The following is a 26,911-nucleotide window of genomic DNA, read 5'->3' as shown; positions in this document are numbered from 1 at the left end:
AGATTCCACTTGCTTACTGAGCAGAAGCCCGGGAGCCCTCAGGGTAAGTGAGGAGCATTCCCAGGGGATGAAGCAGTTAACATAATTCTGTCACATCATTCTATTGTCCCGCATTCTCTGCAGCAACATCCCTGCAGGGGACTGAAGGAGCCAGATAGGAACCTCTCGGCTGACTGCAGGGACTCAGCCGGCCTTGGGAAGGTCTCGGCGTCTTTGAAGGGCAACTGTAAAGTGATCTGGACAGATTGTGAACCTAGGCCTCGCCAGGTAGGGCTGCTTGTCTGAAGATAATCTTGCTTTGTAGGTCAGAAAGAAAAAAAAAGTGCAGGCAGGCTTGCACTAGCCGCACACTGTACCGAAGAGCTGTTTTTAGAAGGAAGGTTTTGGCAACCCCTCTCCCTCCTCGTTTGCATTCGGAGGAAACGTGCCCCATTTCCCGTAACAGGCAGCCTGGCCAACAGCACCTCGAGGGAGGAAGCTCTCTTCCCAGTGTCTGCAGGTTTGTCCCGAAACGCTGCGGGAACAGCAGCTGCCAGGGCAAAGGGCGTGCGGGACGCAGTCTTTAAAAACTCCTGAGTAGGCTGCGTCTGGTCATCATGAGCCAACAGGGCCGGCAGCAGACAGCCTGCTGTTTGCCACGCTCGCAGCCATCCAGGGCTCCACACAACCACAGGACCAGCCACAGGCTCCGCCCAGCAGGTGGTAATGCACCCTTCCCATTCCACGCTCCCGTCCCGCTTACGGAGTCAGAGCACACAACCCGGCCGTGTCTGACCTCTGCAGCCTATCCCTTACAATCCCTGTTCTTGGACTGAAAACCGAGGCTCAGGGGACCCACGACCTGCCCAATGTCAACTTTGTCACACGGAAACCTGCAGCCCAGCCCGTCTGTGGGCTTCTGGTCCCAGGCTGCTGTCCTTTCACATGGACACACTGTGCACACCCGCTTCTCACCTGCTGTGTGGGCAGAAGGAAGAGAACTGGAGGCTCACCACGGTACATTGCCCTCTAGGGCAGCTCACTGGGAAGCCTTTCTTATTAGATTGATCCCTGGCTGCCCTGTTGAAAACGGAGCTGGCAAAAACAAAGAATGGAAACTAGGTAACGAGCTCGAGGCCAAAGGAATGGATGTGCTGCACCAGATTTTCCACTGGTGAAAGATCGCCTGACTTCCCAAAAACTCCTCACTGCAGAATGCCCACCCAGTGACTAAGAGCACAGGATGAACTTACGGTGTGCGGGAGCGGGCTCCCCGGCAGTCGCTGTGCCCGGGACGGTGAGGGTAGACAAGGGAAAGTCACAAGTCACAGAATGATTCAGAGCCTGAGAAAGGTTCCAACGCAGAAGCCCGGCTCGTTACACACGTGCACAGAGCGGTCCCCCCCACCCATCGCAGCGGGCGGCCGGGCCCTGACCCTGACCCCTGACCCCTGCATCAGCAGCCACACCGCTCCTGTGTGTCTGCGCTGCTCCCTTACGCTGTCAGAGAGGGGACATCTTCCCCGGGGGAGAAGGGCAGAGGCTCGGGAGGGGGAGCCCGGGGCTGCTGGGCTTGCTAATTCTTTCCTACAGTCCGCTCTGTTTTCTGTCAGGGGTAAGGAAACACACTGCAGCAGCAAACGACATCCAGTAACGCTTTAATTAACTGCGGTATTTTGTGCCCCGGTATGCACCAGGAAATCACTTCCAGATGGGCAGAATCAAAGATATTTACCCAAAAAAGCAATCCTTTTATTTAAGAAATTTATGTCTCCCAGAAGTGCAGAACTCTGCGGGTCCAAGAGGCTATCTAGCTTGACAGATACTAGAACGCGACTGGAAATTTCTATTTAATATGTGAAATGCCACGGGACTCGTTACCTTCGCCAGCTTTGCATGAGTCCGCGGTTTCCAGGGCTACTGCTTACATGGCCCTGCGCGGCTCTGACGGTTTTATTTTTAGGAATCTGCCTTGGAGTAGACAAGAAGTGTGAAGCGTTTGCCTTCACCCTCGAGCAGCCTGGCTATTTTGAGATCTCTCTTCCTAGGGAGAGGAAGTACATTTCCAGCTGTGCACTCCTGGCATCCCTGGAGCATTCCGTAAACAGGCAACTAGGTTTCCCTGTCCGGCGGCGGCAACTCAGGGTGGGCCGGGGCGACACCCGGCAGCCCTCACTCCTGTTCCCTCGCACACAGGAGGCCCCGGGCGTGAGAGGCAGGCAGTTTTCGGGTGCTTTGTTCTGTGAGAGAGGGAGGAGGGCTGATAGTCACCCTCATCCCAGGATGGAATCTGGGAGTGAAAACACCGTCGGCGGTGGCTCCTGTCTCCCAGGCACAGTCCCTGCAAGACCCTCTCCAGCAGCGGCACCTGGAAGCCTGTCCACAGTGACGAGGAGAGGATTCGCTGATTACAGCTGATCAGTGCTTACTGTAACCAAAAAGTGACTTGGAAGTTGTTTTTGTTCATTGAGTCTTTTTTTTTTTTTTTTTTTTTTTGACAGGCAGAGTGGACAGTGAGAGAAAGAGACAGAGAGAAAGGTCTAACTTTGCTGAGGGTTCACCCTCCAATGGCCGCCGTGGCCAGCGCGCTGCAGCCGGCACACCGCGCTGATCCGAAGGCAGGACCCAAGGTGCTTATCCTGGTCTCCCATGGGGTGCAGGGCCCAAGCACTTGGGCCATCCTCCACTGTACTCCCTGGCCACAGCAGAGAGCTGGCCTGGAAGAGGGCAACTGGGACAGAATCCGATGCCCCGACCGAGACTAGAACCCGGTGTGCCGGCGCCACAGGCGGAGGATTAGCCTGTTTAGCTGCGGTGCCGGCCGTTCATTGATTCTTACTGTGGCTGACGTGAGGGCCAGGCACGGGCGCAGTGTCAGCTCGGCTGAACCACAGAGCTGCCTGCTTTGCCGAAGGGTGCTTCTTTATACACTTTGAGGGGACAAGGACAGCCACAGCTCTGTGAGTCCTGCTCACTAAAACAGAGACTCCCAATCATTCTGGGGACAGCCTGCTTCCTGGTGCGCGGTCCCTGCCTGCCATGGACGCACGCTTAAAACTTAGCGCAAAGACTCTGTGCCGTGTTGGTACCAGCTCCACTGTACAGCAGTTACACTTGCTCGGAGAACCAGAAAAGCATACACCTACGAGAGTGTGCTGTGGGAACCCTTCCAGAAAGCAAATTTCTCTCATTGCAATGGTTCTTAACAAGGAGTAAACAGTATAATCACCTTTGGAACTTCTGAAACTATGTGCTGGTTCCCAGTGCAGATTTACCGACTCAGAATCTCCGGGCATGTTTTTAAGCAGGGCTCCAGGTGGCTCTGACGCATCCCTCCCATGGAGAAACACGCTCTGCCTTCACGGGGTGCACGCACGGTGTTCAGTCGCCATCAATGAGACATTTAACATAACTCCTACTGACATCGCTTGGCTCCTTGGGGATCACTGACAGCGTAATAAATCAGGCAAGCAACTTCCCTGGCTGTGACCACCAGCTGGGGAAACGGCAGCCTGACGTCTCAATGCTGCTATGGAGATGTCCAGAAAAGGACGCCTCCTAGACAAAGAGCCTGAAGAACCGCGGGGCCGTACACACCGCAACTGGCCGGAGCCAGGTGCAGGCGCGCACTGGCTCTCCCAGCTCCCCAGGTCAGGCATGGGCAGCCAACCTGGCCATGGCGTTTGGAGGTGGGCCCGCCACCCCTCCTTTCCCATTAGTGCAGACTGCACAGCCTCAGGGGGGCAACCTGGTGGCAACGTGGGATCTGCCCGCTGAGCTGCCTGGTGCAGAATCTTCCCCATCGAGTTCAACTAAGGGCCAGGCCTCTTTCTTTTGCCATTTTTTGTCTTCTCAGGGCTCTTGAACTTGAGATACTCAATACATAAGAAGTACACTGACCTTCAAGGACAGGCTGGAAGCTGATGACAAAATGAGGCCTGGGACGGGCAGCTGGAGTTGGAGACAAAGGTTGATGAGGCGGGGCAGGGGAGCAGCGCAGGGGCACACACTGGCAAGGCAAGATCGGGGCCAAATACCTGCCTTCCAACCTCGCTTCCCACAGCATGGCTGCCACAGACTTCGTAGGTTCCAGGACACTTCCTCTGTCCTGAACACTGCTGTGTGCGGCGGATGGTATCTCAGTTCCATCCCCAGGCCTCCTGACAGAGCCCCACCATCTCCTCCGTGCTCTCCCAGTGAGCTGAGGCGTGCTGGTCAACCAGGCGACGGCTGCCTCTCTCTGGAGGTAGAAGCGCTGGGAGGGGCTGACCCAGTGGCCTGGGGCAATTCTCTTGGGCAAAGCTCTGTGCCGAGGGCCCAGGGAGGGCAGGCTGGGGGCAGGCTGCACTGTGGGTTATGTGAGGTTCTCTTCCTAGGACCCAGGCTCTTCCTTGCTAGCCACACACAACACGGCACTCGGCTCAGCCCATCACGTCTGTTGTTTCCGATGACTCTGAGCCAGGTGTGTGTGTGTGCGAGAGAGGGCTGGTGGGTATGGGTGTCCTGGGCTTTTCCACAGCGTCATCTGAGGAGAAAGCCTAGAAGACATGTCCCAAGAGAACGCTGGCCCCCTGTACCAAGGCAATCCCTTCTACAGAAATCAGAAAGAGTGGGGATGAACAAACACAAGAATGATCTGCTCACATACCCCGGTGAGTGCCAAGCAGAACCCTCTCTCCGAGTCAGATCTGGGTCTGTCCCCTCCTCAGCTCAGGGGCCCGACAGCCCAGGTGGGGCACAGGCAGCCTCCAGAGTGGCAGACAGGCCACCTCTCCTTGGGTGACCGCTAAGAAGAGAAGCAGGCTAAGTCGGGAAGAAGACCAAAAGCAACACCTGTCCCAGGAAGCTCCCACGGAAGAGTACCACGCTGCTCCCTCTATCACTCGTGAACTCGGGCCCCCGAGCCACAGCCGAGTGGCAGGAAAGTGCCCAGCGCCCTGGCTAAGGGGTGACCTCCCATAGTAGCACTGGGAAGGGATGAGAGCCAGGCTTCCCACCTGTCGCCTGCATGGGTGTGTGGTGGGAAGCAGGGCCCACACGTTGGAAGGCAGGGCAGGGCTGCTGGGGTGAGGCCGCGGGAGACAGTGACAGCCCAGCTGGTCGAGAGCTACCCCAGCAGCAACTGCTTCTGCTTTAGGCATCATGGATCATCTCAGTTGCCTTTTTATAACCCGGCTCTTACTCACAGGAATCAAGACAGGGCATGGGGCAAACATGTCAACAGGTGATCTGAGGGTTACGGGAACACAGGAGCAGATGGGGCTTCGGGTACCGGGTGCCGAGGGATGCCGGCCAGGAAAGAGAAGGTGCCCCTGTGTGCTCCTACAGTCTCTTTTTAATGAGTTTCTCGAGTTTGCGGATTCGCGAGGACTCCTGTTCCGGGGTTGGAGCCATGAGGGACAGAGAGCTGGAGCCGTCTGGCCCCGAGGGCGGGGCAGGGAGCCGCTGGCGGAAGAGTTCCAGCATGCTGCTCTGCTCACTTCGCTTCAGCCCCTGGGTGCAGAGAGAAAGCAGAGCGGTCACGCTGAGGCCCTGCAAGCAGCACAAGGACTGGAGGCTGGGGATTCAAGCCCTGGCCAGAGAAAATCAGAGGGAGGAAGGGTGATGGGAACGAAGGGTGGGGGCAGCTGAGAAGGACAGGGGATGCGCTGTTCCTGCCCTCACTCTACTCCAGCCCAGCCTCCTCCCAGCGGGGCTTGGAGGTCGGCCCTGAAGCCTCAAGTTCATACACCCAGGCCCCTCCTCTCCAAAGGCTTCTTCCAATCTGCCCAGCAGTGTGGTGCCGGGCACAGGGGCCAGCAGCCTACCTCCGCCCCCGTGAGAACCACCGAGTGTGAGAGGGACAAGCAGGTCTGACAGAATGAGACACCGTGCTCACCTTCATGTCCAGTATCTTCTGGAAGGTTTCCGTGTTGCAGTCGGTAAGAAGTTTGATGTAGTTGTCGACAAACACCACCAGCGGTTCATGAGGGGCCATCACGACCTACAGGGGCAGGAGACAAGCTTAGGCCCTGAAGGAGCACTCGCGGCTGGGGGCAGGGGTCATCTCCCCTAACTTGTCAGCTGAGCACAAAAGAATTCCGTCAGGTTTCAGGAAGCGGCGGTAACCCTGTTAATCAGAGCGACGTTTCTTGGGGTTGCTGTATAATCATCGGATTTGCCTATTAAAGCACAGAAGGTTCCGACGCTGTAGGCCTGGGTGGGCTCCCGGGCCAGGAGGACTTGGGAAGCACTGTGTGGAGGGTCGCTGTCTGAGGCACTGCGTACACACAGGGTACCAAGGAAGTGGATCTTCTCAGAAACAGCAATTTCAGAGCTGTCTCACCCTTCTGTGTACCTAGAATCTAGAAGTTCACTTACCTACCTTCATTAAAGCCATCGACAGACAGATGGAAGGAAAGGAGGCACTGAAAGCCTCGCATTCATTGCCATCGGGCTTCGGAACGCGGACGTGATTCTCTCCTTTTAAAAGCAAACTGACTTTGTTTGGAATCCCTGAGAATGCACCAGAGAGTGCGCAGGAAGAGCTCGCTCAGAACAGCCTGCAGACAGTTCCTAAACTGTACGCGCTTCTCCCCAGCTGGGGAAGGAAAGATGAGGCTGCTTCTGATGTCCGCACTTGGCTCCCCAGCTGTCTGGGGCCTGCGGCTACCTTTGCCCCTGCCATCATTGGAGTTACTCTGGGAAGGAGGGCTGAAGAGCCTGCAGGCCCCGAGCCTCTAAGACCACGACTCAACAGTACCACTTGTTCTCTGCCACCGCCCTTCTCAGAGCAGGTGAAAATCAGATGCAGACACCCGAGGCTTCAGGACAGGCTCAACACCATCACCTGTGACTCAATACTTTGTTAAATGAGGCTTTCAAAAGCCCATTTGCTTGTTAGATTCAGTTAGTACAACATCTGTTCAGGTTCGTTTAATGCTGCAAAGCACAGACAGCCAAGAGGCTGATGTGGAAGGGCGTCACGGACAGCCGGGCCTGGAGTCCCTGCTGAGAAGTAGGCTCCCTGCCTTGCACAGTGATTCACAGCCACAACGCCACCGACTTCCAGTTTTGGCCAAATCTAATTACAAGAGGTTCCCTTGACAACAAAGACTTTATTTGTCAGAAAGACAAAGTAACCGTCCACTGACTTTCAACAGTATTTGATGAGGCCAACATTTAGTTCAGCCAAAGAATCTGGACAGCCCTTTGGGACTGCTGGGGATGGGCCGTACTCTGGGCTTTCAAAACCAAAACTAGAAGGGAAAAGCAATCAAACGACTTCCAGTGGAATCCCAGAGGCAGTCATGAGCCATCACCTTGAGGATCATCTCGGCCCGAGTCATGCCCTTCACGACAATCTTGGTGTAGCTGGCGGGGGCTTTCCTCACCACCTGCGAGCCGATGGATGGGAGGTCGAGCAGGACCATCTTCAGGGAGTGGGTGTCCAGTAGCAGCTGCGGAGTGAAACATAGAATTAGGAGCCCCTTCACCGGGACATGATACCCAAGCACCCACGCCGGCTACTAACATTTTCCTTGTGATGCAGGCAATTTGGAAAATACACAGAAACATAAAAGAAAAAAATTATCATTCCCACTATCCAGGCAAAACAATATCAAGAGGCCATGGTGAAATGTGGTATAATTCCTACTGGTCTGTATTAAAAACACTAGAATTATACCATATGCATACACGGTTTTATATCTTAGTTTTCATACTTAATAGATGAAGTTTATATTCCATTTTCCCATCATGGAAGTTGGAAAAACACATGATTTTCTTTTAAAGATTTATTTATTTATTCAAAAGTCAGAGGCACAGAGAGACAGAGAAAATCTTTTATCCACTGGTTCACTCCCCAGATGGCTGCAATGGCTTGGGCTGATCCAGGCTGAAGTCAGGAGCCAGAACCTCTTCTGGAACTCTGACATGCATGCAGGGGCCCAGGCACTTGGGCCATCCTGCGCTGCTTTCCCAAGCGCATTAGCAGGGAGATGGGTCAGAAGCAGAACAACTAGGACACAAACCGACACTTATATGGGATACTGGCATCACAGGTAGCAGCTTTACCCACAATGTCACAATGCCAGCCCCTAAAACCATGATTTTTTTTTTTTTTTTTTTGACAGGCAGAGTTAGACAGTGAAAGAGAGAGAGAGATACAGAGAGAAAGGTCTTCCTTTTCCGTTGGTGCACCCCCCTAATGGCCACTACGGCCAGTGCGCTGTGCCGATCCGAAGCCAGGAGCCAGGTGCTTCCTTCTGGTCTCCCATGTGGGTGCAGGGCCCAAGGACCTGGGCCATCCTCCACTGCCTTCCCAGGCCACAGCAGAGAGCTGGATTGGAAGAGGAGCAGCCGGGACAGAATCCGGCACCCCAACTGAGACTAGAGCCCGGGTGCCAGCACCGCAGGAGGATTAGCCAAGTGAGCCACGGCGCTGGCCCAAAACCATGATTTTTAATAGCTATAAAGTACAACTATGGGTTGTCTGTGCAAAACTTTAGGATATTAAACTATTTTATTTAATTTGCTTAATTTTTCTTAAGATTTATTTATTTATTTGAAGGTTGAGTTACACAGAGGCAGAGGGAGAGAGAGAGAGAGAGACAGAGAGAGAGAGTGAGTCTTCCATCTTGCTGTTTCATTCCCCAGATGGTTGTAACAGCCAGAACTGCACCAGTCCGAAGCTAGGTGCCAGGAGCTTGGAGCTTCTTCCAGGTCTCCCACGCAGGTGCAGGGGCCATCTTCTACTGCTTTCCCAGGACATAGGAGAGAGCTGGATCAGAAGTGGAGCAGCAGGGACTCGGACCAGCGCCCAAATGGGATGCCAGCACTGCAGGCAATGACTTTACCTGCTACGCCATGGCGCTGGCCCCATTTCTTTTATTTTAATATTAATAATAAATGCTCTGGTGAACAACCTTGTACATATATTCTAGGTTTGTGAATAGTATTTCTTAGCAGAGTCTTCAGGACAGCTTAAAACATAAGGACATCTCTGAGGTTCTTGGTACACATCTTGAACTGCTTTCCAAGTGGAATGTAGCTATTACTCTGCCAGCAGCACAGACTGCACCCTTACTGGCACTGAAATCTGTCCTAAAACGCCTGCCTACTCATTAGAAAAAACTGCCAACTCATTATTGCTGTTATTTTAATGCCTTCATAAGTCCCTGCCTTGCAGGCACTTAATAGTTCCTGTTTTTTTTTTTTTTTTTTTTTTTTTTTTTTGACAGGCAGAGTGGACAGTGAGAGAGAGAAACAGAGAGAAAGGTCTTCCTTTGCCATTGGTTCACCCTCCAATGGCTGCTGCGGCCGGCGCATCGTGCTTATCCAAAGGCAGGAGCCAGGTGCTTCTCCTGGTCTCCCATGGGGTGCAGGGCCCAAGGACTTGGGCCATCCTCCACTGCACTCCCTGGCCACAGCAGAGAGCTGGCCTGGAAGAGGGGCAACCGGGACAGAATCCGGTGCCCCAACCGGGACTAGAACCCAGTGTGCCGGCACCGCAAGGCGGAGGATTAGCCTATGAGCCACGGAGCCGGCTCAATAGTTCCCGTTTAACTGCTTGCTAAACTTGCCTCGGTTGATGGCCCGGTTATAGGGTGAGGTGGAGGTGGATGGGCGCTGTATTTCCCTTTCCCCTGCTAAAAACATGCAGAACAAAACCATATAGCATGTGTATTCAATATATATACACATATCAAAACATATGTGGGATGATAAAAATAAAGACCAGAATAATGTTTACCTTTGAGTACAGAGGGAGAGGGAGGGCAGGGTAGGATCCCCAGGGGGCTTCAGCAATAACTATAATTACTTACTGTATTACATAAGAAAGTTACAAAGTGAAAGTGGGAACATTAGATTTTTTACTGAGTGGTAAGCTGATGTTCTTGACATTATCCTCCATGCTTTTAATAAATGAAAAAAAGTTTTAAGGTATGCTGTTTGAGGTCTGGCAAGAATTCAACTTTGTCTTCCATGTAGCAAATTTTGAGAGCTTTGTCAAAATTCAAAGCCGTGCCTTGGCATTTATTTATGGGTAGAAAATAACCCCCCATGATTATACTCTAAAACATGAGGCTACTTCCTACTTCTCTACACCCCCTAGTTCCCAGAGATATACTATACGCATAAATAATTGCACAGTCTCAAGTGACAGGAAGAGGTCTGAATGAACCAGACATAATTCTCCAGTGTCCCCTGTATCTGGAGAGATCTGACACGTTCGCGTGCAGGCCAGTCACAGTGAAACTCTGTCTTTACTGGACAGTGGAAGAGCTGAAAACCTTGGCCTCACTGCTTCCACATAAAGCAACGAAGTCAGAAAAGGCGGGAATCAGTTGACCAGAGTTAGCAGCTGTGGGAAGTGACGATGAAAGGTTCCATTTATCATGAAAACCCGCTGGTTTTCAACCTTGAAAATAGCTAGTAATTCATCTTTTAGGCCTGAGACTTTGGGCCAGAGTTGGTCACTGCCGAATCTGTTTGCACCGCAGAGAGAATTCTGGGGCTGATGTGAGCTGACTGATGCTGCAGGGCACAAGGCAACAAGAACCTTTGGAGAGGACCCTGTACTTCTTAACGAGTGTCCTACAATTCCTGGAGGGATGAAAATCTTGAGTGCGTAAGACAAAGGCACCCTCCTAGAAGGCAAAGGACCTGATGTGCACTGCCCAGTTCTTCAATGAGGAGCACAGAGGGGACAGTTCAAGGTCTCAAGGACAGAGAGACCCAGCTGCGGACGTGCTCTGTTTTTGCTTTTTTTTTTTTCCTCTACTTTAGGAATAGCTTCCACACAGTACAGTACACACATAGCCAGTAGACCGCTCCATGACCTTCTACATGCATACGCACCCTATTGCTTACTTGAAGAAACAGGATATCGCTGGCATTGCTGAAGGCTCCCTCGTGCTCTCTTCCAGCCAATGCTCTCCTTTCCTTCCCACAAGGTAAGCACTCTTCTGCCCTCCATCACTGTACACTGGCTTACTGCTCATAACCCTGCTGCGGTTATTCTTTTTTAAAAAGGTTTATTTATTTGAAAGGTAGAGTTTAGAGAGAGAGAGGGAGAGACAGAGACAGAGAGGGAAATCTTCCATCTGCTGGTTTACTCCTCAACAGCCAGGGCTGGGCCGGACCGAAGCCAGGAGCTTCTTCCGGGTCTCCCATGTGGGTGCAGGGGCCCAAGCACTTGGGCCATCCTCCACTGCTTTCCCAGGCTATTAGCAGAGAGCTGGACTGGAAGTGGGGCAGCTGGGACTTGAACCAGTACCTGTATGGGACGCTGGTGCTGCAGGCAGCGGCTTAACCTGCTGTGCCACAGTGCTGGCCCCTGGTATGTGGCTTTTGGTGGTCATGAGGCCTCACCTCTAAGGTAGCAGCTGGTCAAGAGTAGAACTGCTAGATCCAAGGGGCAGCATATGCTTAGCTGTAGTAGAGGCTGCCAAACAACTTCCCAACGTGCCAGTGTCAACTTCCATTCCTCCCAGCATGTACGGTGGTTCCAGTTGCTCCGTACGCTCACCAACACTTGATTTGTCAGTTAATTTTAGCCATTCTGAGATCATTGTGGCTTTAATTTATATTTTCCTGATGACTAATAAGCTACTGGATTTTTGGATATCCTTTTCCTGAAGTACCTATTCAACTCTTTTGTCATGTTTCTGTTGGTGGGTCACCTTTTCCTAATTGATTTGTTAGAGGTTTTTAAAAATATGACTTTTGAATATGAACACTTAGTTATATGTATTGCAAATATCACCTACTCTGTGACTGTGACTTTTTTTTTTTTTAAAGATTTATTCTATTTATTTGAAAGGCAGAACTAGAGAGAGAGAGAGAGAGAGAGTGAGTCAGGTCTTCCATCTGCTGGTTCACTCCCCAGGTGACTGCAACCACCAGAGCTGTCCTGATCCGAAGCCAGAAGCCAGAAGCCAGGAGCCTCCTCCAGGTCTCCCATGTGGGTGCAGGAGCCCAAGGACTTGGGCCATCCTCCACTACTTTCCCAGGCCATAGCAGGGAGCTGGAACGGAAGTGGAGCAGCTGGGACTAGAACTGCTACCCACATGGGATGCCAGCACTGTAGGTGGCAGCTTTACCCCTACACCACAGCGCCAGCCCCAGGCATAGTGCTTCTAAGGCTTACCCTGGCACAGCATGTCAGGACTTCATTCCTTTGAATGGTTCAACAATACTTCACTGTCTGATTATACACATTTTGTTAATTCACTCATCATCTGATAAATGTCTGAGATGTTTCTATTTCTCGGCTGCTGCTATGAACATTTGTGTACAAGTTTTTGTGTGATTGCATATATTTCTTCAATTCTTTTGGACATTTACCTAGGAGTAGAACTGGTGGATCATGTGGTAACTCTATGGTTACTGTCACACTGCTTTCCAAACTGGATTTACTGTTTTAAATTCTCACCACCCATGTATGAGGGTTCCAATTTCATGAAATCCTTGGTGGGATTAATTTTTGTGTATGGTGTGTGATAAAAGTCAAGATTATAATTACCTAGCACTATTTATTGGAAATCAAGTGTCTATGTATGTGTGGGTCTATTTCTTTATTTAAATGGAAGAGTTACAGAGAGGCAAAGGCAGAGAGAGAGAGAGAGAGAAATAGAGAGGGAGAGAGGGAGCAGGGAGAGGGAGAGGGAGAGGGAGAGGGAGAGGGAGAGGGAGAGGGACAGGGAGGGAGGGAGGTATTTTCCATCCACTGGCTGACTCCCCAGATGGCTGCAATGGTTGGAGCTTTGCCAATCCAAAGCCAGGATCCAGGAGCTTCTTTTGGGGTTCCCACGTGGGTGCAGGGGCCCAAGGACCTGGGCCATCTTTTACTGCTTTCCCAGGCCATAGCAGACAGTTGGATTGGAAGTGGAGCAGCTGAACTGGAACTGGTACCCACATGGGATGCCAGCACTGCAGGTGGTGGTTTTACCTGCTATGCCACAGCATCGGCCCCTGTTACACTTCTGATCCAGCTTCCTGCTAATGTGCCTGGGAAGGCAGTGGAAGATAGCCCTAGTGTTTGGACCTCTGCACCCACTGTGGGAGACCTGGAAGAAGCTCCTGGCTCCTGTCTCCTGGCTTTGGATTGGCTCAGTTCTGGCTACTGAGGCCATTTGGGGTGTGAACCAGTGGATGGAAGACCTCTCTCTGTTTCTACCTCTCTCCGTAACTTTGTCTTTCAAATAAATAAATCTTAAAAAAAATTAATGTAAGTCTTGATATTCTGAGGTCTAAGTTGTCCGATTTTGTTCTTTAACAAAATTGTCTGTCTTTTGCATTTGTCTACCTTTTAAAATCAGCTTATCAAATCTCTCCCTCCCACACCCCCACACACCTCTGCTGGGATTCTTATTTGAAATGTACTGCATTTATGGATTAATTTTGGAGGAATTTACATCTTTTTAATAGTTTTTAAATTCATGAACCTGAGCTATTCTGACATCTTAAAGATTTATTTTAATGTGTCTTTAATATTGTTTTCAGTGTAGAAGAGTTATATATGTTTCTTTTTAATGTTTTCTGATTAAAAATATTTATTCATTTGCAAGGCAGAGAGACAGAGAAATAGAGAGCTCCTGTCTGCTGCTTCACTCCCCAAGTGCACAAACAGCTGGGGCTGGGCCAGGTTGAAGCTGAGAACTCAATCCATGTCTCCCATGTGGGAGGTAGGTACCCAACTACTTGAGCCATAACCTGCTGCCTCCTGGGGTGCATATTAGCAGAAAGCTAGAATCAAGAGTGGAGCTGGTTCTCAAATCTAAGGTCTCTGATATGGCATTCACACATCTTAACCAGTGTTTTAACTGCTGCGCCAAATGCCAACCTGCATATTTTTCTCGATATATTCCTAGGTAGTTAATGTTTCCTAATGCTACCATAAATAATTTCACTCGAAATTTTTTAAAATTTTCAAATTTACTTGAGGGACAGAGACACAAGGAGAGGTCCTATTCACTGGCTTACACTTCAAATGTCCCCAGTGATCATGGTTGGCTGGGGCTGGAGCCAGAGACAGGACCCAGTGTGTGTCAGGAACCCAAATAGTTAAGCCATCACCACTGCCTTCCCAGGTCTGCACTGGTGGGAAGCTGGAGTCAGGAGCTGGAGTTGGGAACTGAACTCGGCATTGTGGTATTGCATGTGGGCGTCCTAAACCACCAGACGAAACAAATGTCTGCTTAACATTTTTCATTTTCATTCATTTATTTAAATTTATTTATTTGAGAGGGGGAGAGAGACAGATGGGGGCAGTGAGAGGAGAAAGAGTGCTCTCCCATCCACTGTGATGCTGTGGCTGAGGGCTGAAGCTGGGAGCCAGGAACACAGTCCGGGTCTCCCATGAGGGTGGCAGGAACCTCCAAGGGTCTGCATTAGCAGAGAGCCAGAGTCAGCAGCTGGAGTAGAAAATGAACTCCGGTACTCTGGTGTGGCACATGAGCACCTTAACTGCAAGGCTAAATGCCCACACCCACAATTTTCATATTTGTTGCTGATACACAAAATAAATTTTTAATATCGACCTTATATTAAGCAATCTTCTAAATTTATATTCCAATAGTTTAATTGTATTTTTTGAAGATATTATTCAAATCATAACTTCTGTGAAAAACAATAGTTTTGTTTCTTCCTTTTTTATCTGTATACCTTTTGCTTAAAATTTTTTTGCTGGGGCCAGCGTTGTGGGTTAAGCCATTGCCTGCAACACCAGCATCCCTTATGGGCACTGGTTCGAATCCCAGCACGTGGGAAAGCAGTGGAGGATGGCCCAAGTCCTTGGGCTCCTACACCCACATGGGAGACCTCAAAGAAGCTCCTGGCTTTTGCCTGGTCTAGCCCTGGCCTTTGTGGCCATTTGGAAGTCAACCAGTGGATGGAAGGTCTCTCCTTCTCTCTCTGTAACTCTGCCTTTCAAATAAATAAACCTTTTAAAGATATATTTTTTGTTTTATTTTTTCCTTATTGTCCTAGCTAGGAATTCAAGGGCAACATCGGATAGAAATGGTGACAACAGACACTCTTGTCTTATTTCTAATCTCCAGAGAGAAAAAAACTTTCTACATTTGGCCAGTGAGTGTGGCATTTATAGTGATTTTTCATTAATTGGTTCATGCTTATTATAGTGCTGGCTGGTCTTCCTGTCTCGGGGTCTCTGGTGACTATGTCGATGTTGTGAACCCTCCTGGAGGGTGGCTCTCTGTGCCTAACTCCTAGCTGTGTGTGGCACAAAGGAAGGGCTCTTCTGACCAAGCAAAGGAGAGGCAGGGAACTCTCAGGGGTAAGGAGGGCTTCATGGAAATCAGGATGAGTCAGAGTGAATGAGACAAGGAAAACTGAGAGGTGGTAGATAAGAGATTTAAAAAGTTCTTTGGAAAGAAAGAAAGTACTGAGTAAAAAGAAGAACATTCTACTATCTGGGCAGAAGCACATATAGACACAAAAAAGGAAAGGAGACAGTTCAGCTGTTCTGAACCTAAGCTCTGCCATCAGAAAATCTAGAAAGAAGCCAGTTTAATTTCAGGAAGCATGGGCGTTTTGCGTCAACTCCCAAAATAAACTTTTATTTTGGATTATACATGAATGGGCATGTATAAAGTAGGAACACTTTTTTTTTTTTAATGTGCTGGGGAATTTCAAAGTTACATCAAGTAAACAGAACACGTTGACTGAACCCACGGGCACCCCCTATCCAGCTTCGGTAACACAACATTCTGCCATTCTCATTCCACCTGTGCCTCTGACCCTGTGGCATTCACCCCTTCCTTAGTTCTGGGGACACCTGGCAATGTCTAGAGGTGTTCTGGCTGTCACACATGACAAGGTACATCTGGACTCTTGCACGTAGAAGTAATGGATGCTATTTAACATGGAAAGGATTCTCTGCATCAAAATGTCAACAATGCAGAGGCTGAGCTACCCTGCTAGGTTCACTTCCCCTAGCCCTCACTCATTTTTTTTTTTAGGTAAAATTTACATATGTTGAAATGAATAATTCTTAACTGCATACTTTTATAAATTATTTATTTATTTGAGATAGAATGATCATGAGTGAGCTCCCATCTGCTGATTCACCCTGCAAATACCCACAATGGCCGAAGCCAGGAGATGGGAACTGACTCTGGGTCTCCAAAGTGGGCGGCAGGGACCCAACCACTGAGCTATCACCTGCTGCCTTCCAGGGTGTGGAAGCAGAAAGCTGCAATCAGGAGTGGAGACAGTGACTCCAACTCAGAATGCTGGCGTCCTAATCGGCACTTGTACCCCTCGGCCAAATGCCTAGTTTTGGGAAATAGTTTTGACAAACGGATATACCTTTATACTTCATGTCCTCTAATAAGTGTTGTATATAACCTTCATCAGATCTAGTAAGTTCCCTTTTCTTCAAAAATATTTATTTCTTTTACTTGAAGGATGGAGTTATAGAGAGAGAGCGGGAAGTGAGGGGAGAGACAGAAAGAAAGAGAGAGGAGAGATTTTTCATCCTCTGGTTTACTCCCCAAATGGCTACAAAGGTTGGGACTGGGCCATTTTACACTGCTTTTCCAGGCACATTCGCAGACAGCTGGATAAGAAGTGAAACAACCAAGGGACTCGAACCAGCACCCATATGGGATGCTGGCATTGTAGGTAGCACCTTTAACCTGATGTGCCACAACAATGGCCCCAAAATTTCTCTATTTCTTTTACTAAGGCTTAAGAAAATTTTTTATCATTAATGGTTATATTTTATCAATCCGTTTTATAAAATATTGTTAAAAACACCCTGCTACCACAGATCCCTGCTGATATGCCTGAAAGCAGCAGAGGCTGGCCCAAGTGCTTGGGGCCCTGCACTCACGTTGGGAGACCCAGAGGAGGCTCCTGGCTCCTGGCTTTAGCCTGGCCCAGCCCTGCCCGGGTTGTTGAGGCCATTTGGGGAGTGAACCAGCAGATGGAAGACCTCTCTCTCTCTGTCTTTACCTCTCTCTGTAACTCTTTCAAATAAATAAAAATAAATCTTAAAAAAATCCTGATACTTTTATGACATTTTATATAAAAGCATGCCTGAGAATCACCATCCTACATTTTCATTTTTCTAACTGCCAGGATTATCTCCTATCTGCTGTGTTTGGGCTTTAAAAAAAAAACGAGGTTTACAATTTGCTTTAAACATTTTTTTGTTCAGATGTGTGGTTTTTTTAAAAAATTTTTTACTGGAAAAGCAGAGTAACAGAGACAGAGGGAGAGACAGAGTGAGAGAGATCGATCTTCCATCTGCTGGTTTATTCCCCAAACACCTGCCACAGCTATGAGCCAGGAACTCCACACAGCTCTCCCACATGGGTTGCAGGGTCCCAGGTACTCGGGCCAGCAACCACTACCTCTCTACACACATTAACAGGAAGCTGGATCAGAAACAGAGACAGCAGCAGAACAGCCAGGACTCAAAACCAGCTTGCTGATCCAGGATGCTGGCACTGCTGCAGTTTAACGTGCTGTGCCAAACACAGGCTTTCAGAGAATCTGGGATTTTTGAAATAGGTGGGTCTAAGAGTCAACATGGTCAAAATACGGTGTGTAAGTGAAATGCTGCATTGTGGATAAACTATAAAGACATTATACTAAATGAAATAAACCAGTCACAGAAGGAGAAACACTAGGAGGTACTTAGGGTAGGCAAATTCACAGAGACAGACAGCAGAATGTGGCTGCCAGAGATGAGTGTACCCATCAATGGGTACCGAGGTTCAGTCTGGGAAGGTGGAAAAAGTCTGGAGGAAGTGGTTGCACAGCAAAGGTGTACAGGCTTAATGCCACTGAACTGTACATTTAAATATGGCTATAAATGTGAATTGTATGTTATAAATATTTTACTACAGTTTTTTAAAAAGTCAACATTATACATAAGAACAAAGGAAAAGAAAACAACTTGAGAGACATGAAGCGTATTGTGCTCTGAGTATTTCAGACTACACAATATGACAGATCTATCCAGAAGAGGCTCTTGCAGCTGGGTGTTTTGGCATAACAGGTAAAGCTGCCGCCTGTGATGCCGACATCCGATATGGGTGCTGGTTTGTGTCCTGGCTCCTCCATTTGTGATCCAGCTCTCTGTTAATGGCCTGGGAAAAGCAGTGGAGATGGCACAAGTGCTTGGGGCCCTGCCACCCATGTGGGAGACCCAGAGAAAGCTCCTGCTCCTGGATTTGGCCTGGATCAGCTTTGATCATTGTGGCCATCTGGGGACTGAAGCAGTGGATGGAAGATCTCTCTCTCTGTAACTCTTTCAAATAAATAAATTTTAAAAGTGTGAGGAGAAGGCTCTTAGGAGTGTCTGGTTCAGTGCTCTTATTTAAACAAGATGAAACCGGGCCTTCAGGAGACACTGTTATGATCACAGGGATCATTAATTGCAGTGGGGACCCGATCCTAAGTCTCCTTCCCCCCAACCATACTGTGCTACTTTCTCTGTTGTTAAGTTTGGGTGAATGGATACCATTTCTACTGTGTGCTCAGTCACAGACAACCATGGCCATAAGATAATTAATGACCCTGCAAATCCCACAAGGTTCTATGAAAATCACAAACCAGGAAGAAGCATTACAAATTCTGGTATGGTTCAGTTCCATGTGCCCTTGCAATTGCTCAAGTGGATGCCAAAGATTAAGAACTCACTTTATAGAGCAATCAGGAAGAGGACCAGGAGCAGGGAAATGTCTACTTTCTCACTTTCAGCATAACTATTTAAGTATCACTTACATTTAGGACCTAGCACTTTTGTGGCAAAGCAGATGGATCTGAGATTAGGCTGAATCTTAATGCCTTGAATTTCACAGCTGTGGTTAAAGCTTGGCGTACAGGCCTCCACCAATAAAAGCAGAATCTGTTTCAGTCCATGAACATCTCTGTTACCTTCTGGATTCATATGGTTCTGCTGCCTGAGAGAACACGCCTCCTGCTACATGACTGCTCAGGTTTCAGAGCCCAGAGATGCACTTAGCACAAGCAGGGCCCAACTAAACCTCAGCTCACACGGAGTCCTGCCAGGGCCACACTGGCCTGCAGTGTCCACCTCTGCCCTCTCCCCGGCGGTGCCTGCAGATCCCCGCCCTGCTGCTCCCCACTCCTACCTGCCTGGGCTCTGATAAAGTAAAACTCCAGTTCCAGCAGATGGTTTTCCCATCCACACCTAAAAGCAGAAGTAAACACTGGTCAAACTGAAAATTTTCTGTTGCTACTGGCTTTGGGTCTGAGCTGATTATTCTAATGTTCTTTTAAAGAAGGGAAAATCTGTATAAAATGGATATGACAGTGCATTTAGATCACAAAATGAAAATATCCTGGTTATTAGACAATTAAATCAGCTAGCAAGGCCTGGGCAAAGCTCAAACTCATGTTCCCAATGAGTCAACTTTGTGTTGCAGGGGCTTTGTCCAGTCTGGAGACAGAAACACAGAGACTGAGAACTCAAGAACTTCTCCCACAGACCCAGATTGTGATCAGCCACACCCTTTGGGATCACACATGACAGCGAGGTGGAAAGAATGGGTGCCCAGTAAGTGTGTGCTACTGAAACTGGAGAGACACATCAGGGCGTGTTCCTGCTGTTTCCAAAGGAGAGAGAGAGTTCTGCGCCTGTGACAAGGGTCAGGAATGTCTGGACACTGCACTGCTGCAGTCAGGCCCATGTGGCGTCTGAACCCACACAACCTCCCAGGAAGCTTTCCGAGACAACGTTCTGACTCCAGCTACTGCTGGCTGGCGAGACAGATGGGTGATGGAAACAGAAACAGAGTCATGTCCCCGGTCTCGGGAAGCTTAAAATTACTAAGAGCTGGCATTTACTGTGGCTTACCACATGCCAGACTATGGCAGGCACGCTGTGCATTTTCTCATTTAATCCTCACAATTACTCCGTGGGGTGGCACTATGATTTTAGAGCACCCGCTTTACAGACAAGGAGATTAAGCAATTTGTCTGAGGCAAATAGTTGCCATGCTGTAGACAGAGGATTCAGCCTCGGACCCCTATAATCCCAAAGCCCACGCCTTAATGCTCACACCACACTTCCTTTTCAGATCCTGGGAAGGCCACTCATGGAAAGAGAGTTACAAAGACATTGCACGTCACAGGTTCAAGAGCTCATGCTGCTCACAGATGCTGGCTATGGCTCTTCATGAAGACCATGATGCCCTGGGGCATGTGCTAACTTGCCGTCTTACTGGGCATGACTCTGGCTGGAAAGCAGAGGCCAGGGGGAGGGCAGGGGAGCTAGGGGAGAGCTGAGCTTCAACCATGTCTGCTTGCTCACTGGAAGAGCAGGATTTGTGGAAATGTCTTAAGTTACAGAATCTTCTCATGCTTTCTAAGCATTGACAGAGGTCTAGAGAGGATTCATTTAAATGAATGTGCAAGAATCACTCACGGTCAGCATGAAGAGTTGGCATCTCAGTGGGTGCTCGGGCCGCACATGACTGTCGTAAAGTTTGAACTGTTCTCTAACTCAGATTGCTCAAGTTCCAGATCACGGTGACAGCAGGCAGGAGGCCTGTAACTCAGCTCGTCCACCCAGAGGTGACACGCATGCTCTCGAGAGGTGTCTTGATGCACAGTATTCAAGTGAACTCAGTGGGGGTGGGAGAGGTGAACAGTACCAACGAGATAAGCCCTTTTGCTGCTTGCTGCTCTTAAATGGTCCCCCCGCCCTGGCCACCATGGGATCTGAAGTAATCAGAGCCTTCGCTGCTCCTCCACCTGGAACGTTGCTCCTGGTCCCCCTGAGCTTCAGCTTCTGCAGGCGCCTCCTTTGGCCGCCTCCTCTCCCCTCCCATTCCTCCTCTGCTCCCTGGAGATACTCCGGCGCGTGACCGGGTCTTCCACCCTTCAGCACGCGGCTGAGATGATCTTCATCTACTAGAATGTGAGCGTCATGAGGGAGAGCCCTTTTCTGTCGTGTTCACTGTGGGATACTCTGCACCCAGAACAAAACCTGGTACTTACCTTGTAGGTGCTAAACCAAAATTTTAAAACTAAATGGGTGAGTGGACTGAGGAAGTTACCAGGTCATATGAAACAAGGGACATCAACCAATTTATGTCTCCAGAGCACATATGGACAGGAAGGGCATGCACTGGATTTCTGACAAAGTCCATCTTACCTGTTCTGCTCCCACCATGCTAATTGGCTTGCACTTGAAGAGGTGAGTGATGAATTTGGGAATGAAGGAGCTGTGGATAAGAAAGAAGGGGCAAATCAGGCTTATTCTCTCTTTAGTAAAGAACTGAAGACACCTGTTAATTACAGCTATACTTCCTTCCAAGAGAACACAAAGAACCAAGGTACATATCACTGCCTTCCTTTTCTTTCCAACCAAAGCTCTGCTTTTGTTTAGGTATGCAAGGTCTTGAACTGGCCCAATCACATCAGAGTGAAGGACTTCATTGCAAGGCTGGGGCAAGACTTTGTCTTCTTCACTGGGGCATTGCTGCATTTGGGTATAACATCAAGAGCTGCCACTTTACCATTATGGAGATGAAGCCAGTCCAAGGGCACCAAGGGAAAGGACCTGAGTATAAGGACATCATTGAACCACCAAGTCAGCCAACACTCTTTTTTTTGACAGGCAGAGTGGACAATGAGAGAGACAGAGAGAAAGGTCTTCCTTTTGAAATTGGTTCACTCTCCAATGGCTGCCGCGGCCGGCTGTGGCCGGCGCACCGCAATGATCTGAGGGTAGGAGCCAGGTACTTCTCCTGGTCTCCCATGGGGTGCAGGGCCCAAGGACCTGGGCCATCCTCCACTGCACTCCTGGGCCACAGCAGAGAGCTGGCCTGGAAGAGGGGCAACCGGGACAGAATCTGGCGCCCCAACCGGGACTAGAACCTGGTGTGCCGGCGCCGCAGGCGGAGGATTAGCCGGTGCCACCACTCTTGAATCTGTCCTACCACTGGGTTCTGGTTATATGAAATAAAAAATTTACTACTATTTTAGTAAATTTGAATCAGGGTTTCCATTATTAGTAGCTGGAAACAACCCAATGGATACAAGAGCAAAATAAAAATGGCACAGTCAGGGAGTCTTAAATGCAAAACAGGGGCTGGTGTTGCGGCGCACAGGTGTTGTTTGCAATGCTAGCATTCAATATCAGAGTGCTATTTCAAGTCCTGGCTACTCCGCTTCCAATCCAGCTTCCTGTTAATGTGCCCAGAAAGGCAACAGATGATAGCCCAAGTACTTGGGCTCCTTCCTGGCTTCTGGCTTCAGCCTGGCCCAGACCCAGTTGTTGTGGCCATTTGGGGATGGAAGATCTCTCTCTCAGTGTCTCCTTCTCTTTCAGTCCCTCTGTTTTCCAAATCAATCTAATTTTTTTTTTGAGATTTATTTATTTATTTGAAAGTCAGAGTTAGAGAGAGACAGAGAGAGACAGAGAGATCTTCCATCCACTGATTCACTTCCCAAGTGGCTGTAGTGGCCAGGGCTGAGTCAGGTGGAAGCCAAGAACTGCATCCACGTCTCCCACATGGGTGGCAAGGACCCAAACATTGGCCATCTTCTGCTGCTTTTCCTGGCCCTTTGGAAGGGAGCCAGATTGGAAGTGGAGTAGCCAGGATATGAACTGGCACCCATATGGGATGCTGGCATTGCAGGTAGAGGCTTTACCAGCTGTGCCACAATGCTGGGCCCACAATCAATCTTTTAAAAAATCGCAAAGCCAGGGCCAGTGCTGTGACATAACAGGTAAAAGTTGCTGCCTGCAGTGTCGGTATCCCATAGGGGTACCAGTTTGGGTCCCAGCTACTCCATTTCTGATCCAGCTCTCTGCAATGGCCTGGGATAGCAGTAGAAGACGGCCCAAGTCCTTGGGCCTCTGCCCCCACGTGGGAGACTCGGAACAAGCTCCTGGCTTTGGATTAGCCCAGCTCTGGCCATTGTGGCCAATTGGGGAGTGTACCAGCGGATGGAAGACATCTCTCCCTGTCTCTCCCTCTCTCTGTAACTCTGCTTCTCAAATTAATAAATAAAATCTTTAAAAAAAATGCAAAGCCAAAAAATATCTGCTAAGAGATCAAACAATAAATAGGGATAGGTGTTTGGTACGGCAGTTACGTTGCTGGGGACACCCACATCCCATACTGGAGTGCCTTGTTCAGGCTGCAGCTCCTCTACTGATCCAGCTTCCTGCTAATGTGCACCTTGGCAGGTGGTATACAAGGGTTCAAATATTTGGATTCCTGCCACCTATGTGGAAGACCCGGATTAAGTTCTGGGTTCCTGGATTTGGTCCTGGCTATTGCAGGCATTTGGGGAGTAAATCGGCAGATAGAAGATCTCTCTCTCTCTCTCTCTCTCTCTCTCTCTCTGTCTCTCTATCTCTATGTCTCTGCCTTTCAAATAAAAAGAAAATAGAATAAAAACACTTAAAAAGAATAATAATCATCAGATCAAGAAATTAAATACAGAACCCTGAAAAAATTTCCTGGGTCCTGACAAGTAATCTGGATCCTTTGGGCTGATGGTGCTCATTTTGGGGAAAGGGTGAGTGAAACTGAAGCAGGTTGGGAGGGCTTTTTGGGAAACACTGCAGAGGCCTCAATCAAGAAAGCTGGTTGCACTGATATGGAACAGAAGTTGTAGAACACAGAAATGGCTATCATCAAGACAGGCCAGGAGCTGTCACAAGGGCCCATGACAGAGGAAGGAATGATAAAAGTGAAGCAGGATTTGCAGGCTTAGCTAAAGGCTGGCTCTTTTTTTAACCTCTCTCCTCACTCTTCAAATGCTGCTACCAAGTCTGCAGCCTCCTCCTCCTTCAATCTCTACATCTTTTCCTGTGCACTTGTACCCACTCTAATATCTACTGAGTCGGATGCCCTAACAGAATGGGTACCAGCACCCAGCATATCCAACTTAGCCCCTCTCCGGACTCCAGGCTCAGTGGACTGGCTCTCTCTCATCCATTCAGTGACTCAGTCTAAAACCTAGGGTTACCCAAGACTGCCCCTCACCTTCAACTCCAACATCATTCACTCACCCATTCTGGCCCTGAATGCTCTTAGCGGCTCTTCTAGACCATCCCCACTGCCACTGCCCTTATCACTTCTTACTTTGCTACCAATCTCTGGTTCTTCGGCATAATTGCAAACAGAAATTGACAAGGGGCCAATGTACAACCCAGACCAGGTTTACTGGCGTTTATGCTCCAAACATAAGAGAGACAGCATGCTGGGAAGGACTAGCTCTCGGGCAGAAGGTTAACAGGTGCTTTTATGGGATCGGGAGGTGTGGTGGTTCACCATGGGCATCCAGTTAGATCTGCACCCAGCCTGGCTTGTTCTCTTCGGCATGCAGGGACTGTTGATTCTTCTGCACACAACAGCTGAAGATGGCTGTGTTGCTCACTACTGCCACCACAGGAATGTCACATTATGAGTCACACTGGAATATTTTGAACAGGTGACCAGATTAGGGAATTTCCTAACCAGAGGCAGGGGTGGGGTGGGTTGGGGGTCTGGAGATGGATACCTGTCAGGTTGGGAGGGGCCTGATTGAGTGAGTCCCTGAACCTGAACTCTTTCAGTAGGTGCCTAACTGGTTTCTCTGCCTTTGGTCACATGCTTTCTTTTTTTCTTTTTCTTTTTTTTTCTTTTTTTCTCTTTTTTTTCTTTTTTGACAGACAGAGTTAGACCTAGAGAGAGAGAGACAGAGAGACAGAGAGACAGAGAGACAGAGAGAAAGGTCTTCCTTCCGTCGATTCACCCCCGAAATGGCTGTTCCGGCTGGAGCTACGCTGATCCGAAGCCAGGAGCCAGGTGCTTCCTCTTGGTCTCCCATGCGGGTGCAGGGCCCAAGCACTTGGGCCATCCTCCACTGCCTTCCCAGGCCACAGCAGAGAGCTGGACTGGAAGAGGAGCGACCAGGACTAGAACCCAGCGCCCATATGGGGTGCCGGTGCTGCAGGCGGAGGATTAACCAAGTGAGCCATGGCGCCAGCCCTAGTCACATACTTTTTATCCCAACTGCTGCCAAAAGCACTTATTTCAAACACAAATATAAGCAAGTTCCTCCTCTGACTGAAGCTCTTCAATGGCTGCAGCCAAGACCGTCCTCGGTTCTCAATTCTCTGTGTTCAGCCTCATGCTGAATCCTGGCACCCTATACTTCAACCTGGCCGATCTGCCTGCATATCCCATGACTCTGCAGGTGTGCGTGCTTCTGGACCTTTGCATACACTGCTTCCCCTGCCCAAGCACCCTTTCCTAAGGCTTAGACTCTGCCCGGGGGTGGCTTTTCTAGGAAGCTTTCCCTCCACCATATTCTATACAATGTCCACAGGCCCCTACCTGAACAGCTAACCTAGCTGCACACTTGACTGTTAAGGCCAATGAAGATGAGGACTACGTTTATTAAGCCAAAGCACTTAATTCAGTATCTGGGACACAGGAGTTACTCGAGGGAATGCATGCTAATAAATGTTTTAATTATGGTAGCAGATACCACTCTTTGGATATCAGCTTGGTATCCACACTTTATCAGGAAACTGACATGTGACTTCTCATTTCAGTTTTCTAACCTCCTATTAAGAGATTTGTCTTACGGGGACTGGTGTTGTGGCAGAGTGGGTAGAGCTGCTGCCTGTGATGCTGGCATTCTATATGGGTGCTGGTTAAATCTGGGCTGCTACACTTCCGAACCTGCTAATGGGCCTGGGAAAGCAGTGAGGACAGCCCAAGTGCTTGGGCCCCTGCATCCACGTGGGAGACCAGAAAGAAGCTTCTGGCTCCTGGCTTCAACCTGGCCCATCCCCAGCCCTGGTCATTTTGCAGCCATTTGGGGAGTGAACCAGTGGATGGAAGATCTTTCTCTGTTTCTCCCTCTGTTTATTTGTTGTTTGTTTGTTTCTTTCTTTCTTTTTTTTTTTTTTTTTTGACAGGCAGAGTTAGACAGTGAGAGAGAGAGAGACAGAGAGAAAGGTCTTCCTTTACCATTGGTTCACCCTCCAATGGCCGCTACGGCTGGCATGCTGTGGCCGGCGTGCTGCGCTGATCTGAAGCTAGGAGCCAGGTGCTTCTCCTGGTCTCCCATGTGGGTGCAGGGCCCAAGCACTTAGACCATCCTCCACTGCCTTCCCGGGCCACAGCAGAGAGCTGGCCTGGAAGAGGGGCAACCGGGACAGAATCCGACGCCCCAATTGGGACTAGAACCCGGGGTGCCAGTGCCACAGGCGGAGCATTAGCCAAGTGAGCCGCGGTGCTGGCCTCTCCCTCTGTTTCTGTAACTCTGCCTTTCCAAAATAAATAAAATAAATCTTAAAAAAGAGAAAGATTTGTCTTATTTCCATTACTGAATGGAGGAGAAACAGCTTAGTGGATGAGGAAAGTTTTGTGTGTGTGTGCGTGTGCGTGCATGTGTGTGTGTTTTGTTTTTGAGAGGCAGAGAAACAGAAACAAAGAGAGAACGCCCATCCACTGATTCAATCTCAAATGCCTGAATGACTGGGGTTGGACCAGGCTGATGCTGGAAGCTAGGAACTTAATCCAGGTCTCTGCCAGGGACCCAAATACTTGAGCCATCACCTATTGCCTCCCAGGGTCTGCATCACCAGGAAGCTGGAATCAGGAGCAGGATGTGAGTATCTAACCCTGATACTCTGATATGGGAAGCAGGCATCCAAATTGATGCCTTAGCCATTTGCTTGTGGTTCTAACTGCAGTTCCAATCAGTAGGTCACCTTGATTATACGAAAGGCTGACATTGTTTCAGACGTCAAATGGTGGCAAAAGAAAACATCCATGGCTGTGCACTGGTGGAACAGGAAAGGAAGTTAGGGGAAAGGAGCTGAAAGCCCAGAGGTCAGGTCTAGGGGCCGGCTTGCTGATCAGAAAGGAGTGTGAACAAGGACTGTTGGGAAGGGATTCTTCAGTGCTGTCAACTAGGACCAAACAAGCAATGT

The 26,911-nt window shown here is 49.2% G+C and overlaps 1 protein-coding gene across 1 annotated transcript in view; it reads right to left on the bottom strand.

Annotated features, from left to right (window-relative positions):
• Nucleotides 1-5,126: 5,126 nt before the first annotated feature.
• VPS53 (VPS53 subunit of GARP complex) overlaps nt 5,127-26,911 on the bottom strand; it is a 150,738-nt gene continuing 128,953 nt past the window's right edge. Inside the window, exons 19-22 of the mRNA XM_062215673.1 lie at nt 21,119-21,188; nt 7,281-7,418; nt 5,858-5,962; nt 5,127-5,472 (exon numbers count right to left, since the gene is read on the bottom strand). Coding sequence (XP_062071657.1) covers nt 5,302-5,472; nt 5,858-5,962; nt 7,281-7,418; nt 21,119-21,188 — 484 coding nt within the window. The 3' untranslated portion in view covers nt 5,127-5,301. The remainder of the gene's footprint in view (nt 5,473-5,857; nt 5,963-7,280; nt 7,419-21,118; nt 21,189-26,911) is intronic.

The sequence above is a fragment of the Lepus europaeus genome, chromosome 18 (assembly GCF_033115175.1).
Source record: "Lepus europaeus isolate LE1 chromosome 18, mLepTim1.pri, whole genome shotgun sequence".
Lineage (NCBI taxonomy): Eukaryota > Metazoa > Chordata > Mammalia > Lagomorpha > Leporidae > Lepus > Lepus europaeus.
Note: the sequence above shows the minus strand (reverse complement) of the source record. Positions and strands in the feature narration are given on the sequence as shown.